The sequence below is a fragment of the Monodelphis domestica genome, chromosome 1 (assembly GCF_027887165.1).
Source record: "Monodelphis domestica isolate mMonDom1 chromosome 1, mMonDom1.pri, whole genome shotgun sequence".
Taxonomy (NCBI): Eukaryota; Metazoa; Chordata; class Mammalia; order Didelphimorphia; family Didelphidae; genus Monodelphis; species Monodelphis domestica.
In genome coordinates this window covers 86,687,117-86,704,710 of record NC_077227.1, presented here as the reverse complement: position 1 = coordinate 86,704,710, position 17,594 = coordinate 86,687,117, and the positions used below count along the sequence as shown (strand labels likewise).

Genomic DNA, 17,594 nt, shown 5'->3' with positions numbered 1-17,594 from the left:
TTATTCTGGCTATAATGTGGAAAATAAGCTTAGATTCTATTTAAGAAGACATAAAGAGATAGCCTAGGCCAAAGGAAATTAGAGCCTAAAGTACAGTGGTGGCCATGTGGACAAAGAGAAAAACATGGATACAAAAAAAAAAACTATTGTGAAGATAAAATCAATAAGCATTGGCAAATCATTGTATTTAGAGGAGAAGAAAAAATGAAGAGTTGAGAATAGACTGGAAAGCTCAAAAGAATTGTGATATTCTCAACAGAAACTTGGAAGTTTGGAGTAGTAGTAAACCAGAGGATGAAAAAAAGTGGGTTCTCTTTTGGAGATGCTAACAAATGAAAGAGAGGATATCTAAAACGTAGCTGGTGATGTATAACTGGAATTCAGAAGATATACTATGACCTGACCTAAAGATGTGGGAGTACTATTATCAGAGATAATAACTAAAATCATAGTAACAGATGAAATCACAAAGAAAAGAGAGGTTCTAGTATAAAATCCTATGAGATCCCCATAATTGGAGGATGGGAAATTCATAGTGATTTAGCTAATAGTTGTAGAAAGAGGTGTGAATTTTAAAATCTCCATCTTGCTTGGTCTAGCACCCAGGATTATGCACACCCACACTACAGTGGCATGTGCTAGTCAATGGCAAATCAGAAATAACTAACTGCCCACATGGGCTGTCCTAAGCCAAGCTTGAGCCACTATTGGCACTTGTGAGGCACAGGAAGTGACCTAGAAAGCTGCCCCTGGAATTCGCTGACTTCCTATGGACAGGGCTAGACACGAGTTCGAGTTCGTGCTAGGAGCTTGAGCAGGGTGGAGGCCCACAGACAGCTTCCCCTAAGATCGGTCACATGAGTCAAGGACTGATTCCTTCTCTACCTTGGCCCTTTGGGCCTAATCTCCCTCTGGCCAGAGGTTGAGTAACCCCTTTCCCTTTTCTCCTCTCTCCTCTCCCTCTCTCTTTTCTTACTCCCATTGTGATTAAACCACCATAAATTCCATACTGACTTGAGTGTTTCATTTTAGGAATTTCATAAGTAAATTCCTTGGTGGCCATAGTTTTAATATTATAACAACCTTCAAAGGTGATATTTTCATTACAACAATTGGCAGACCTCGAAGGTTTATCGAATTCCCTCAATACATTTCCTGAATTTTCTTGATTTTTCACCCTAATTCCTCCTCACTCAGTCAGTCCTTTTTACCAGCTAACTCGGCTTAAAGACACAGCTGTCAGAACAGATGAGTATAAAACACTTTTTCTCACTTCTTCCCATCTGTTTTAGAATCATATTGGTTCTGTGGTAGAAGAATGGTAAAGACTTGGCAATTGGGATTAAGTGATTTCCTAGGGACAGCTTTGGCAAAGACCTGACACATATGCAGAGCCCACACTGGGGAGATGCTCTGTTTCCCTGTCTTCCCAACTCTCCTGGACATTTTCTGTCCAGTGGCCCAAAGCAAGCACTAGCTCTCATCTCTCTCTTGGAAATTCAGGGGTTCAAAGGCATCTTGGATTTGCCCTCTGGACTCTCGAATTTGGAAAATTTTGCCAATGCTGGCCTAGGGTCATATAGTTAGGAAAAGTTCAGGTCATATTCGAACCCTGGACCTGGGCCTGGCTCTCAATCCACTGAGCCATGGATTTGCCTCTTGTCCTGCTTTTTTTAATAACAAAAAGACAGAAGGGGAGGAGGGGAGTTACAATTAAAATCCACAGAACCAGAGAAAAAAACATACCAAATAGCCATAATGTAAATACAAGTTGTTGTTTTTTAATTAGTGCTGTGTAATCATAATACCTAAACTTGGTCCCAGTAAAAGATAGACTATTTCTTTGTCCTTTCTTTGAAGAAATGGGAAGATCACATGTTCTGAATACTGCATATACTGACTCCAATTTAGTTTATATGTTGGTTAGTTTGGGGGAAAAGCTTCTGATTCCCCATTCTTTGTTGAGAGAAATGGCACTCAGGGTACAAGATGCAAATGATGATGGTGTAAAAACAAGATATCAATGACACCTTTTTTTTAAAGTGCATCCCTTTAAGCCTCTCTCTCTCTCTCTCTCTCTCTCTCTCTCTCTCTCTCTCTCTCTCTCTCTCTCTCTCTCTCTCTCTCTCTCTCTCTCTCTCTCTCTCTCTCTCTCTCTCTCTCCCCCCCTCTCTCTCCCTCTCTCTCTCCCTCTCTCTCTCTGTCTTATAAATACAGGATACAGGAGGTGGGATATTTAAGTCTGGGCCAATTCAAATTCAATCCCACTCTTGAGAAAAACCATGACAAGCACGAAATCCACTGGAAATGTCTCCATGGCAACATCTTTAGACAGGGAAGATGGATCTTGGACTAGCTGAGGCAAATATCGGTTGGCCCCTCAGCTCTTTTCCGACTCTTCCCCAGCTTCAACTGACACTTGTAAATTTCGCGAGATAACCATAGCCTCGCACTGAAACTTGCAATGGAACACTTGCTCCCTTAAGTTAGCTTGTTTCTTCTGAGCAGCGGCAGGGCCTCTGACAGCCCTCTGCCCAGAGCTCGCCACTCTCGCGTCAGATTCCACCCACCCCCCAACAGGATCCAGCTCACTTGGGAAGCAGTCTCACTTTCCGGTTTCCGTTTTTTTCCACGTTGCTCAACTTTAAACAAACAATAAGAAGTATTTTTTTTTTTAAGGCCAGAACAGCAACAACAACAAAACTCCCAAAAATTGAGTCAGTAACTTTCGTAGCTGAGAAACTGCGCGACGCAGCAGCCCGAAGGGCGGAGAAGGGATCCTGGGGCCACACTCATTCTGCAGCTACAGACCAGCTCCCAGCCAACATGAGGTAAATATACGCCTTTCTCAGCCTCCTTCTCTCTTGTGATCCTCTTTAGTCCCTTGGCAACTTTTCCAAATGAAGATTTCCTTATATTCAGGTGTTTAAGCAAGGAAAAATCTCAATGCAGGCACGGGCCATGGCTCTCTTTAGCTAGCCAGCACCCAGGGATAATGCCAGGCAGGATCACGAATGGCTGCTGTTTCTCATCCGTGGGACAGGAATCTCTCAGGGATCCTCTCTGCGGGATCGAGGCTGTCCAGCTGTCCTCACCATCCCCGGGGGAAGGGTGAGAGGCGAGAAGGGACCAAGTTCATCAAAAAGCCTGGGGAACCAGAGCCAGAAATGGAACTCCTCCCCCGAGAGATGCAGAAACCTTACCATGGGACTTTGGGGAACTTGGATGCTCCTGAAATAAAGTTTTTGGTGTGTGTGTTTTTCAAATTTCGGAGAAGAGTGGGTAACATTTTTGTATTAAAAACAAAACAAAACAAAGCAACTCTTTCCCAAAGGTCGGCGCTGTTTTGAGTTTTAGTAGCAAAAGAAATGCCTCACTTTTCCCAACTTTTGTAGTAATTGGGGTGCAGCCGAGAGTGTATGAGCAAGTAGCCTTGGGCCAGACAGCCTTCCAGCCCAGCTCCTCCTTCCATAGACAAAGAGCTGACACCTCGGGATGGGCAGGAACTGAAGCCTCTGGCCGCAGCCCACCTTCCCAGGCTCGGCCCCCTTGCTCCCACAATCCCTGCTCTCCAGACTGTTTGCATAGGACTCTGAACAGATTCTCTGGGTTGCTCTGGTTCTGCCTTCCCCGGCCGAAAGAAGGCAGCCCTGGGGTTCACAAAAGGGTGTGTGTGTGAGGCTGGAGAGGGAGTGGGGAGGAGCAATCTTGCTCTCTCTTTTGAGATTAGAGACAGCCATCTTTTCACCATCATAAAATATTTCTCTCTGTTCGGGCTGAGGTTGGAAGGAGGTGTAACAACAGCCCACCACCGTTCTGGTTATGTGTGGCTGCTGAGGTGGGGGCCCCCTCCCTGTATCAGGCGATTGCGAGGAAAGAGGTTGAAATCCTGCCCACGTAGGCAGTGTGGAGCCAAGTTCCACACTGTCTGTTTGCTCTCAGGGAGACCAAGCCCTGCTCCTTTGGAAATGAAGGTGCATTTTTGCTCCCCACCATCTCCTATTCCCCTTTTCCTCCTTCTGCCTTCTTCCCCTTCTCTTTTCTCCCTCCACCCCTTTGTCTCCTACTCAGAGTCTAAATACAGGTTTCTGCCACTGCCTGAGAATGAGGAAAGTTTCCAGCAGTCTCCATGGTCACAGAAAAGTTTATCTTAGTGAATGGAATTTAGGGGTGCCCTCCTACTTGTTGACTTTAATCCCATTATTTCAAGGCTTTTTCTGGGTCACCACTGAATGACTTAATGGTTAACCCTCTCACTTTCTCCTAAATTGGAAGGAGCAGCCCCATTCCAGACAAAACTCCCAAGTAAACTTTATCATTGGTATGCTCCTCTCACCCTTTGCTGGATCCCTGCCGTTTACCCATGTCCTGGCACCCCTACCCTCACAGTCCCACTGACACTAGGGTGCCCCCTGACTACCCAAAACATGGGTACAGAGGAAATAAATCTGAACTCTGTGCCCTGAATGAGAGCTTTGTTCCTAATTTACACTAAGCATGCAATGTGACAACACAAATGGGAGGAGCACGATATAGTACAGAGTGAAAATAAGAGAGCTTGGATTCAAACTTCAGCTTTACCAACTCCTATGTGACCTTAGTGCAAGTCCCCTAATCTTTCTGCTTCTCAGGTGCCTGATCTGCAAAATATAATGCAACAAAACAAACATTTATTAAATACCTACTATATGCCAGGCACTATGCCATGCTGGAAATGTGAAAAGAAGCAAAAGACAGTCCCTACCTGAAGGACTTCTAAGGTCCTTTCCAAATCTAGATCTGTGATTCTATGAATCTAAATTCTGTCTTTCCCCAAGATACCCATACACACCAAAATGATCCTTTCCCAATCTCAGGGCCAGCCTCTTTGCAGATTAATAGAAGAGAAGTAAGCCAATCTTGTGTATGAATTTTGAGTGACATCAATAGTAATGAGGCACACAGACATACAAGTTCCTTCCATACTTGGGGAATGGAGGCATCAGATATTCCTTAATGCTGCAATATTGCTGAGAGCCTTTGATCAAATAAACCTGAAAACAGTAGAGCCCATCAGTCAATCAACACACATTTATTATCTCAGTTAGCTCAAAGCAGTGGCTGCTAAGAATCACTAGGCACATTTAGATAGTCAGTCTATAAACTTGCAGGCTAAAGGAATAGTAATGATTTTCTCAATTCTCCCTGTACAGGCAGACCCTTCAAGACTCCTCCTTTGACACTGAACAGATCAAGGGGAAAAGAACTATTGAACTAGAAAGGGCAGTAGAGATTTTCTAGCCTAGTCTCTTCATTTGATAAAAGAGAAAATGGAGGTGCAAAGAGTTTAAAGGACTTAGTAGCCATTCCCCCTGAATAATAATGTCTCCCTGCATGGTGAAGTGGATTGAATGCTAGGCCCGTAGGCAGGAAAACTTGAGTTCAAATTCAGTCTTAAATGCTAGTTGTATGACTTGACCAAGTCACTTAATCTCCATTTATCCAGGTTTCTCACCTGGAAGATAGAGCTAATAATGGCATCTCCCTCCTAAGGTTGTTTTGAGGATCAGATGAGATATTTGTAAAGAGCACAGTATCTGGCACATGGTAGACAGTTAAATGCTTATTTCCTTCATTTGATCCTTAGGAAACAGGCAATCACTTCATGCCCTCAAGGAGCTTACAATGGAATACTGTCATTGTTCAGTTGTGTCCATTCCTTTGTGACCCCATTTGGGATTTTCTTGGCAAAGATACTAGAGTGGTTTACCATTTCATTCTCCCAGCTCATTTTTATATATGAGGAATTGAGGCAAACAGAATTAAAGTAACTTGCCTAGAGCCATATGATGGCTATCTAAATGTCTGAGGCCAGAACTGAACTTATGAAGATGAATCTTCCTGATTTTAAACTGAGCCTGTTATCTACTGCCCTTCTAGTGTGAGGGATTTTTAAGGATTACTCATCTATTTTCAGTGTTGTGACTCCAAGAAGCCACACAGTAGGGCCAAACCCTGTTGAACCATCTTAGCAGATGAGCTAAACCAGATTGAGGATAATCGATGGGCCACAAACCAATTGGTGATTTAGTGGGAGTGTCTACCTAAAACATGTGGAACTTCCTAGATGGAATAAACAGATGAAAACAATTCGTTCCAAGATCCACGAAGGTGGCCGAAGCAGTCTCTCTGGAGGGCTTAGAGTTTGGTCAAATATTAAAGATGCTTAGGGTCACCTACTCCATCCCAGACCATCACCAGTTTTCTTGACTTTTGTCTTGCCACTGAACTTTGATGACTCTGGAAGGGAGAGGGAGGCTGAAGACTTAGTGCAACTCTATCTCACTTAAATTCAATTCATGCACAAATCCAGACCTCAATCTGTGGTCCATTTCACCTATAAAATTCACTAATTCCCAATTTACAGATGGCAAAAAGTAGAGCAAGAGAGGCCTCGTACTTTTACCAAGGCTATAAATTTAATAAATATTAGATTAGAAATAGAATCTAGGCCTCTTGCTTGCTCTCTCATTCCTCTTTCAGTTAAATCAGACTAGCCTTCATGTCTACCTTTTGAACCCAATTCCACCTGTTAAAAAAATGGTAAATAAAGACAATGAATTGCTCAACTCTGCCTGTGTGAATGGCATCAACTATCTCCACTCCACTCCTCTAAGAGGGTTAAGTTTGTTAACCCACATGAATTTTTAATTGGCATAAGTTCAGATGGGCAGATAGGTGACTCAGTGGATAGAAAGCCAGGCCTGGACATAGGAAGTCCTAGGTTCAAATTTGACTTCAGACACTTCCTAGCTTTGTGATCCTGGGCAAGTCACTTAACTTCAATTGTCTAGCCATTACCACTCTTCTGTCTTGGAATTGATAAGACAGAAGGTAAGGATTTTTTAAAAACTTCAGGTCTAGTATAGGATATATTTATATATATATACACACATGTATATATATACACACACATATATATATATACATATTATATAATAAATATGTGTTATGTATGTGTATGCACACACATTTAAAAGTTTGGGATGTAGGATCTTCCATTTTCTCTTAAATTTCCACTTGACTTATCCTATCTATGTATAAGAAAACCACCACTAATTATGGTCACGTGCCTGGTCTCCTCCTCACCCCTACATTCAACAGGTACAACTCTGCTTTAAGCTAAATGGCTTTGAGAGCACAGAGGCCACCCTGTCCTTGTTCCTGACAACTAAGGACACATACACCTGTCATTCAGGAGTTCTTAAACTGTTTGGGCTATTGGCATAACCTGCTAGAGAAATAGTCTTAAGACTCTCTAGATTGCATATCACAGAATCTTTAGAAGGACCTTTAAATATCATGGTCATAGAGATCTCCCTCATATTATTTTGTGAACAGTTGAAGTCCAGGAAGAACTAACATGCCCAGTCCCTTAGGCTCCTTTTCTAGGTACCATTCTCCTCCTTTAACTGACCCCAGAAATACTTGGTTTGACTGAATAAACGCCGTGGCCATTGTACTCATGTACTTGAAGAGTTTAACATTTGTGTGAATTACCATGTCACTCAACAGCAATGTACACCAATAAATGTGTCATTGATTATGTTACAAATTTTATTTGATTACAGCTCTTACCTTTTTCCATACCTTCAGATTTCAACTTAAACTTCATAAAGTTAAATCGTTGGGGAGAAGAGTCAGGTTCTTGGACTATTGGAATCATAATTATATAGGATCTGGAATATAGAAATAAAATGCATTGAGAAGCCATATAGCATGCAAGATTAAAATTAATATCAAGTATTATATTTTATAAGATTTATTAATAATCACTTGAAGTAAAAGAAATAAAGAGAACGAAAGTAAAAACTTGAGTAAAGTTTTCCCAGATGCATTAGTGGGAAAAGAGAGCGAGGGGCAGGGTCACACACAAACTTTATCTACAAAAGGTAAGGACATAACATGAGAATGAAAGTGGCATGATGGGATTTAGAGTTCTAGGGAGCAGATTCTATTATACAAGTATAATTCCCTTCTTTTTAACATGAGGAAAATGGCTTGCTGGTTCAATATCTTGCCCATAGTCACACAGTAAATGGCAAGATGTAAAAATTGGGGTCCAGATTGACTAAGTAACTTCCCCAGGGTTACTCAGGAAGTGGCAAGGCTGAAATTCAAATCCTTGTCCTTTAATTCCAGAATCAACAAGCTTTTTCCATGTGATAAAAAACAAATTAATCCACATTGCTTGCTCATTAGTCCCCATGTCTTGTGTAAATGAATAATTATGTATTTTCTCCCATCCCAAGGAACCCAGAGAACCTTCTTTAAAAGACAGATGATTATGGACTTTCTTCTAGTAAATTACTTGTTAGTGCTTTTTATATCATTTCTGTAGTAAAATTCTAAATAGCTTTTCTACCAAAGACCCAAATCACTAATTAGTAGCTTGCAAAGCAGCACAGTTTTTATATAGATGAGCTGAAATTGGGTGAAATAATAGTTAATAGTATCTAGATTGAGTTTTAAGATTTGCAAAGCACTCTGCTTACAGTAGCCTTTTGGAGTCTCACAATAGCCCTGTGAGGTAGGAACTATTATGAATCATTTTATTGTAGACAAAGAAACTTAGATCCAGGCAAAAAGATCTGGCTTAGATCACAGACCTTGTGTGGGTGGGATTCCTGTTTATTGTTTTGTCTATTACTCCAGTAAGCTACTCTATTAGTTACCAGTTCAGGATCCCAAGAGGAGGGAAAAGTGTTATATGCAGGACAAGGAAAATCATGATAGTGTACATATGACATTTTACTATTGGGATATTTATTCAACCCTTGTCATTTCCATTTGCTCTTCTAAACTGAAACTGATTTTTTTTGTTTTGTAGTCAAATGCCTAGGAATTCCTTGAAAATTATTCTGAGGCAGCTGAAATGCCACTTTACATGGAACTTGCTGAAGGAAGACATTGATCTACTTAATCTGGAAGATACAATAATTGACCAGATTGAATTCCTTGATATGAAATCCAAAGTCACCCTTTATAACCTCCTGGCCTATGTCAAACATCTAAAAGGTCAAAATGAAGAGGCCCTGAAATGCCTAAGACACGCAGAAGAGAGAATTCAGGTGGAACATGCTGACCAAATAGAAATAAGAAGCCTTGTGACCTGGGGAAATTTTGCCTGGGTCTACTATTACATGGAAAGATTTCCCAAAGCCCAGTATTATGCAGACAAGGTGCAGAAAGGTTACCGGAAACTGCCCAATTCATCCCGCTATAAGATCGAGTGCCCGGAAGTTTATTGTGAGGAAGGGTGGGCTCTGCTAAAGTGTGGCAGGAAGTATTATGAAAGGGCCAAGGCATGTTTTGAGAAGGCCCTGAAGATAGAACCTGACAACCCCGAGTTTAATTCTGGCTTTGCCATCGCAGCCTATCGTCTAGACGATAAGGAATATTCGTGTCAAAGGGTGTCATCTCTTGACCCTCTCCGACGAGCGGTTGAACTCAACCCGGACAACACATTTGTCATGGCCCTTCTTGCCCTGAAGCTTCAAGACCTAAAACAGGAAGCAGAAGGAGAACGCTACATCAGGGAGGCCTTAGAGAAGATGTCCTCTCAGCCATATGTCCTTCGCTATGCTGCCAAATTTTATCGGAGACAAAACTCCCCCAGCAAAGCCCTGCAGCTGTTAAAAATCGCCTTACAGGCTACACCCACTTCTGCGTTCTTACATCACCAGATAGGCGTTTGCTACAAAGTCCTGATGATCCTGGTGAAACAGTCCACCAAGAAACGACCCCGGGAAAAAGAGAAAGAGAAGCGGGAGCTGATTCAGTCAGCCATCTTTCATTTTCGAGCAGCCATGGAACAGAATTCCATGTTTGTGTTTGCCTATACAGACCTCGCCAACATGTATGCCGAGGCTGGTCAGTATGAGAAGGCAGAAGATGTATTTCAAAAAGCGTTTCACCTGCAGCACGTGACAGACGAAAACAAGCAACAGGTCCATTTCCATTACGGTCGCTTTCAGGAGACTCACCGGAAATCAGAGGATGTCGCAATCTATCATTACTTGGAAGGCGTCAAGATAAAAGTAGAGTCTTCTATTACCTCCAAACTGATAAGTGCTCTGCAGAGACTGGCCACGCGGCGCCTTTACGAGAATGCCGTGGATGTAAAGAGCCTGGGCGCCCTGGGCTTCATTCACAAGCTCAAGGGACAAAAGAGACAAGCCATCGAGTGCTACGAGAGAGCCCTGAAGCTGGATCCTGAGAACGGGGACTTCATCAGTGCCCTGTTTGAGCTGCGGCTTTCCTTTTGAGCTTCCCAGTTGGTGCTGAAGAACATTTAGGAGCTTTGTTCCCAAGATGAAATGAAAAAACCAGGCAAGCCTAGGAAGTGTCAGGACAAAAGCCTTCGCATTAAATGGGGAGCTGGTGACTCGATACATCCCCTATTTGAGCTGAGGCATTGTCTGAATCCTCCAGTTTGTAGCATGAACGCTAAAAAAAATTTTTAGGTTCACAGAAGAATGTGATATTTCTTGGGGTAGCAATGGTAGCACAGTGTATGGAACACCAGGCCTGAAGTTTGAGGACCTGGGTTCAAATATGACCTTAGTCACTTCCTAGCTATGTGACTGGATAAGTCATTTAACCCTAGTTACCTAGCCCTTGCTGCTCTTCTGTCCTAGAACTGACGCTAAGACAAAAGGAAGGGTTTAAAAAAAAAAAGAAAGTGATATTTGTGATTATCCTCTATTAGGAGCATATGTTTCTACAGTATGAACATACAAAAAGACTAACATGCATGTAGTTTAGACAGTAGTTTAACGATTTCTTTTTAGTTTCTTTCAGCATGCATTTGGAAAAAGTAATTCTTGTAATTATAGATTTGAATAGAATAGACTGTGGAACTTTAGAAGTTCCCTAATACAAAATGCTTTTTTCATAAGGGAGGAAATTGAGACTCAGAGAAATCAAGTGATTGGCTGAGCAAGATAGTGACAGAGCCAGGAACCTGTTAACCCCCAGCCCAGTTCTCTTGTCCTGTGCCTGACTACCTTGCTCCTTATCACTTATAATGACAAGATCTGTGGGATGAAAAAATGCTGCTTAATTCTGCAATCTGTGCCTTGCATATTTCTTGTGTAAATAAAACTGCCTTGCCAACACAAAATCCTACCAGAGTCCATCTGTTCTTGTCATTCTATTTTGTTTACTTATGAAAATAAACCAAAAAGAAACTAAATCTGTTCTTTCTGATTTTACAAAGCTGTCCGAAATCTACATATCTCTCACTTTGAAGCAATCACCTTCTTGACACATGAACGGTATGAATATCATTGCATTGAGAAACATAACAGTGAAGCTTGGGCTTGGAAAGCTAGTGCACACCAGAATAAGAAAAGATCTCGCCAATCGTGTTGGAGCCAAACTGTAACAGACTTGTCTGTTGGCGCTAAAAACTGAGGAAACAGTGGTATGAATACAGGTACAGACATTCTGAAAGAATCTTGTTCTTAGCCTAAGAATAGAATAGAAAAATTGACCAGATCAAAGTTGATAACCTCATCATGTTTAGACTGTGTTGTTAAATCTGTGATGTTATCATTGTGGGTATGATTCAGAGGAAAGCTCAGTTATGCCTTCAATAAGCAATTAAGGACTACAGCATGTCTGGAACTGTGCTCAGTGCTCAGAATAGAAAAAGAAAAAATGAAAACAATCTCTTCCTTCAAAGACTTTACATACTATGGGAGGAAACAGCAGGTACATGGAGAATCTAGAATATCTCATCCTAAATCTATTGACTAGCTCACCTTGGTCACATCATGCTCCCATGAAGGCTCCTCTCCTGATCAGAACCTAAAACCCAAAACTCTTTTCAGGCAGAACCCCAGGCCTATTTTTAGGCTTTTACTGGCAGCAGCTCCTCTCATAGACCCCCTGATCCTCAACTCAGCAATGTCCATGAACCCATAGCAGATAAATTGTGCTATGGAGCAATGGATCAACAGAGTTGCTAGAAGACCACTGTGTGGATACTTAGATGCTAACTCATCAATAAATCCACACTTATTAAATGTCCATTCTGTGCCAGACACAGTGCACAGGGAGCTTAAAAATGAAAAACAAATGAACTTAAAAACTTCTTTAATCACCTGGCACTTGACTTATTGGTCAATAAGAGGCATCAAGGCAGCCAAAAAACTCAGCACCAATTTACAATATAATCTAATTTGTATAGTCTCAGGAAAAAGAGAGGTGGGAGATTATTGCATAATAAAAGTCAGAATCAATAAAATTGGTGGGGTAGGGTGGCAAGTGAGCAAGAGATTCACTTTTTAAAAGCTATCCTGTGGGTATTTAAAAATAAATCTGGAAGGAACAGAATAAAGATGTAAAAAGATTTTTATTACAAAATTTTCCTTCTTAGGGCAGGGAAATCACCACATTTGGATCCTTCTTAGTTCCAGTGTCCTTTTGTTAACTATTTTCTATTTAGCCTGTTTATTGCTTGTTTGTACTTACTCATTTGTTACTTCTCCCATTAGATTGTAAGCTCCTTGAGAGGGAAGATGATAAAAGAAAAACTCTACCCTTTGGATCCTTTTTTAAAATGTTTATTAAAGAAAAAACAAGGGGAATTTCCCTCAGTTGAAATTCACTAACTCTAAACTTTGAATCAAGTTCAGATTCCAAGTTTTTTCCTAGGCGGTCCTTATGTAGACCAATCCCATGCCAAGCAGTTGGGGGGGAGGGGGGGAGGGTGTCGTGGTCCCTCCCCCAGCAAGGGATTGGTCCATTTAAGACCAATCCCACACCAGGAAGTAGTAGGGTGGGACCCCTGAAGGACATTAGGGGATGCAGTTCCCCCAACCACAACATTTTAAAACCCACAAGGGCAGGGACTCTCTTTTACCTGTTTTTGTATCCCCAGTGCTTTGAGCCCCACACACAAAGCACACTAGTAGGTGCTTAATAAATGTGGATTGTTTAATTGATTTGGATGCCAGCACCACAGTGCAGAATATGCTCATTTAAAAAAAATTATTAAAATGGCACCAATGAGAACCAAGCCATGAAAAGCAGCTTCTGTTTATGCATAACCTTGGCTAATTGCATCAGCTTCTGGAAAGTTCAAAGTGGCTAAGCCCTGCCTTCATCCAGCATACAGATGGTATACGCTGAGTCTCATTCAGCTGTCACTCTGTTGAGTGTGGCTACATGGTTCCAACATGGTCCATCACACTGGGGACACAGGCCCAGAAAAGTCACTGACATGTAGTAAGCACCTAAACTATAATGGAACTTTTTGAAAGAATACATTGGGAAACTCCAAACCATCCCTAGAGCTATAAAGTGACCTCGGAAAAGAGTAACAGTAGAAAAGCTGTAGAGAGGCCCAAAAATTAACAGAAAACCATACCTATGAAAGGATCCAGCAAACTTTCAGGTAGCTAAATACAAATTAATAATAGTGAGGGGGCAACTGGAGTCATACCCAGAGATGGGAGACTATGGTCTCATACACTTCCTTGCTATGTAATCCTGGGCAAGTCACTTACCCCTCTTATTCCTCTTCTACTTAGAACCAATACTCAATTCTAAGATGGAAGGTAAGAAAAAAAATAATGAGGTGGGGAAAAAAGAATAAGTATTTGCCAAGTACCTATTATATGGCAGGGCACTGTGCTAAGCTCCTTACAAATATTGTTTCATCATCACAATTGAGGAAATAGTCAGAGGAAATCTGATTTGTTCAGGGTCACATAGCTAGTAAGGATCTGAGGCTGGAGTTGAACTCAGATCTTCCTGATCTCAGGCCCAGTACTTTATCCACTATATTACCTGCTTGTCTGTTGAGCAAACTGAAATAAAGGTCCTAAATAAAGGAGACCAATTTAACTTTCTATTAATCTGAGATTTAGAAGGATAAAACTCATGACTGGAATATGACTGTGAAGGAATTTAACACTCAAAATGAATAAGACAGGTAAAAGTGGAGATATAGGGCAAAGGGAGAGACAGACAAATAGCTCGGGAGACACAGAGAGAGACAGTGAAATGAAGAGATAGAGACAGAGCAGCATGCAAGTAGAGAAAATCCAAGATGTAGAATGAGGAATGTGTATGATAATCACTGGAGAAAGAAATAGATGCAATATATCAACATGTCCCAGAGTTCCTGGGTAAAGGGAAGAAATACATGGAAGAATCAGAGGGGAAGAGACTGTGAGCCTGCCTGAGAGCCAAGAAAAAGTAGTGACTGGGAACTTTGATAATCTCCTAGACAATCTGCTAGAGTGTCCTCTATCAAAAGCAGAAGTAACAATTTCTTGACATGTCTTCAGGACAATCCGTCTTCCAAAAGGTGGAGGCATCAATGACAGGGACTTCTCATTTGGATCTAATTCTTGGCAAAAAGGAAAAACTGCTTACAAAAGGAGTAGAAATGATGAGAAATGTAGGAAGTGATCACTATTTCCCAGATTTTGTGACAGAGAAAAAAGGGAAAGTAGAGTGGAGTCAGATATTCAATATCAATTTTGGAGAGCAAGTTTCAAAACATTCAGAAACAGGCTAGGTAGAATTTGTTGTAAGGGATTTTAGCAGGAGCAAGCTGAAAGCAGGAAGTACAGAGACAGAGAGAGAAAATTCCAGAATGCTGAGGAGACTGTCTCTCTGAATGACAGTTGGTGGAGTTGCTCTCTGAAGGAGATTTTGAAGCTGCCAGGAGACTGGAACTTTACTTCAAGCAAAATCATCTTCTGGAAATGATAGAGGATGGTAACACTCTGAAGAGGTGGACTGTGTGGTTGAAGCCATTTATCCCCTTCCTGATGCTGGAGCTGCTGGTGGTGATTTTCTCCTGGGATTTCTCCAGACCCAAGAGGACATCAGTTGTGAGACTTCCTTTGGCCTTGTTCCTGTACCTACAAGCCCTCCCCTAATCTTAAGTAGTAATTAAGGAATTAATTGACTAGTATAGAAAGTAGTTAGTGGGGTTTAGTACTCTGAATTTGGGGGTTAAGTTTAGATCTTTCCAATTCCCTTCCCTTCTTTCCTTTAGCTTAAATAAACTGTTAGAATCCCTTAGAACAGATCTCATGGACTAAAGTTATACAGCTTCTGATTTCTCATTTGCAAAATGGACCTACTAACAAATAAAACTTATATCTCAGGATTGTTGTGAGAATCACATGAGATTAGATAGATAGATAGATAGATAGATAGATAGATAGATAGAGAGCGAGAAAGCGAGAGAGCAAGAGAGTGAGACAGAGACAGAGAGACAGAGAGATAGACAGAGTGTTTTGCAAACCTTAAAATCCTATATAACTTATTCACCATCCTCATTGACTATAAAGAAAATCATTCTAGCAGGAATAGAAAACTTGCAAGAATGAAATTCTGAAGAAAGAAAGAAAAACAATTCCACTGATAAGAAAAGAATTTCTAAAGAGATAGGTGTGGATTACAGGGAACACATTGTCCAGAAGAGATTTTTTTTTACCTTTACCTTCCATCTTGGAATCAATACTGTGTATTGGTTCCAAGGCAGAAGAGTGGTAAGGGCTAGGCAATGGGGGTCAAGTGACTTGCCCACAGTCACACAGCTAGGAAGTGTCTGAGGCCAGATTTGAACCTACAACCTCCCATCTCTAGGCCTGGATTTCAATCCAATGAGCTACCCAGTTGCCCCCCAGAAGAGATTTTTTTAAGCAGGTGCAGAAGACAGAAACAAAGATAAATGATAGTGACCAATTAATAATATAAAATACTATCACAAGTGGGAAGATTGGATTTATCTATCTCCTGATTGTAACAATGAATATACTTAGCTCTTCCTTTATAGTGAAGCTAGAATTGTAAGCTACAATGTATTCTTAGATTTTAACTACAAAAAGGTATTAAGTAACTTCAAAAGGTGAATAAATCACAAAAAGGTGTTAAGTAACTACAAAAGAGGTATTAAGTAACCCAAAAAGATATAATCTAACCAAAAAAGGGGAGAACTAAAGAATGGATAGTCCTGGAGAAAAGCATCTGCTGTGATTGGTAGACATGAAAATTTAGAGGAGGTAACACAAGAGAAAAAGGTATTTAAATAGAGGGAAAAAAATACTGAATGGAAGCAGTCAGTCACCCGGGCTTGGAGTGAAGGATCAGTCATTCAGAGCTGAAGGGAAGATGGACATTCAGAGATTCAGACAATTGGACAGAGTTGGACTGGAGGAAGTGGACCCCTGGAGGAACTCCTGCAGGAGACCTCAGACTGCTTTCATTTAGATGGTGATCTTTGGTGAGTGAAAGGCTGACTTAGTGACCCCACCTTACCTGGAGGCGTGAAACCTCCAGGTAAGGCCCATCTTCGTGAGACTCTTTTCCCCTGGCGAGGGCTTAGAAATTCTAACTGGTATAAGAAGAAGCAAGAGTTTTCTTGCTCTCATTCCTTAATATCTTCCTTCTATTGTAAATATTGTAAACAAACTACAATAAATTCCATTTACTTTAGTAATGCATTTTGGGATTTAGAAATTAAATTCCTGGCAGCCACCTAATAAAACAACCTAATTAATATATTATCAGTTCAACCACAATTAATTTTAACTCAAGACAAAAGTCTTGTAAGAAAAATGACAGGAAGAATGTTTCCCACTTCTTTGACAGAAAGGTGATGGACTATAAGTGTAGTATAAGAAATCATTTTTCAAACACAATAAAGTATAAATTTATTTTGCTTAATTAACTTTTTTTACAAGGGAAAACTTGGGAGGAATTTATAAGAGATACTGATAATGAGGCCAAATAAAGGAAGGAAAAAAGAATTATTAATGAATCATTTAGAAATATGCAGAAGAGAGCAGAAGGAATTTCAGAAAGGGATACAGAAAGGCACAGCAATATTAAAATTGCCATGTTAAATTTGAAACAGACTTTTTATAAAAGCTATACAGACTGAGGATTCTCAATTTCATATATTCTTTTCTGTTCTTTGGAGAAAAGTTCAAGTTTGTCTATTGTACCTAGTTCTTAGGGTTGTGAGAATTAAATGAAATTAGATAAGTAAACATATTGTGATAATTAAATTAAATAATGATCGACTTAAAGGGGGGAAATTAAAGGAATAGTTTTAGAAATGTAAAATCTTCAAATAAACTGATGCTAGTAAAATTAAAAATCCAAGAATTACAAAAAGGATTGGTTAGATTAGGGAAAGTAGAATGAGGAGACTAAGAAGTGAGCAAAGGCTTTGACATGTGGGGGAAGGAAGATCAAGGAAATAATGAATGGACTCACTGCTCAAAGTGACTCATTACTTAAACCAGAATTACTGCTCAGGAAAGGACTACTGCTAATAACAGGATCTCTACTTAGGATGGGATCACTGTTTAGGTGACTATTCATTTCCCTTATTTGATAGAACTACCATTCTGGTAAATAAGGAGAACTCTGTAGCTATAAATCATCTCTAAGTCATTTGATAAGGTATTCCATATTTTCTCAAGGAAAAGGACAAATGTAAAGTAGATTGTAATACAATTAATATTTATAATAACTTGAATGGCTGGATTCAAAGAGTAGTGAAATAGAATGTCTTG

At 40.5% G+C, this 17,594-nt stretch overlaps 1 protein-coding gene across 1 annotated transcript; it reads left to right on the top strand.

Moving 5' to 3' along the window:
- Positions 1 to 2,141: 2,141 nt before the first annotated feature.
- On the top strand, positions 2,142 to 11,164 carry LOC100024963 (interferon-induced protein with tetratricopeptide repeats 5). Its single transcript, XM_056802757.1, has 2 exons — positions 2,142 to 2,831; positions 8,870 to 11,164. Exons 1-2 carry the CDS (start codon positions 2,827 to 2,829, stop codon positions 10,305 to 10,307), a joined length of 1,443 nt encoding a protein of 480 aa, XP_056658735.1. The 5' UTR covers positions 2,142 to 2,826; the 3' UTR covers positions 10,308 to 11,164.
- Positions 11,165 to 17,594: the final 6,430 nt, after the last annotated feature.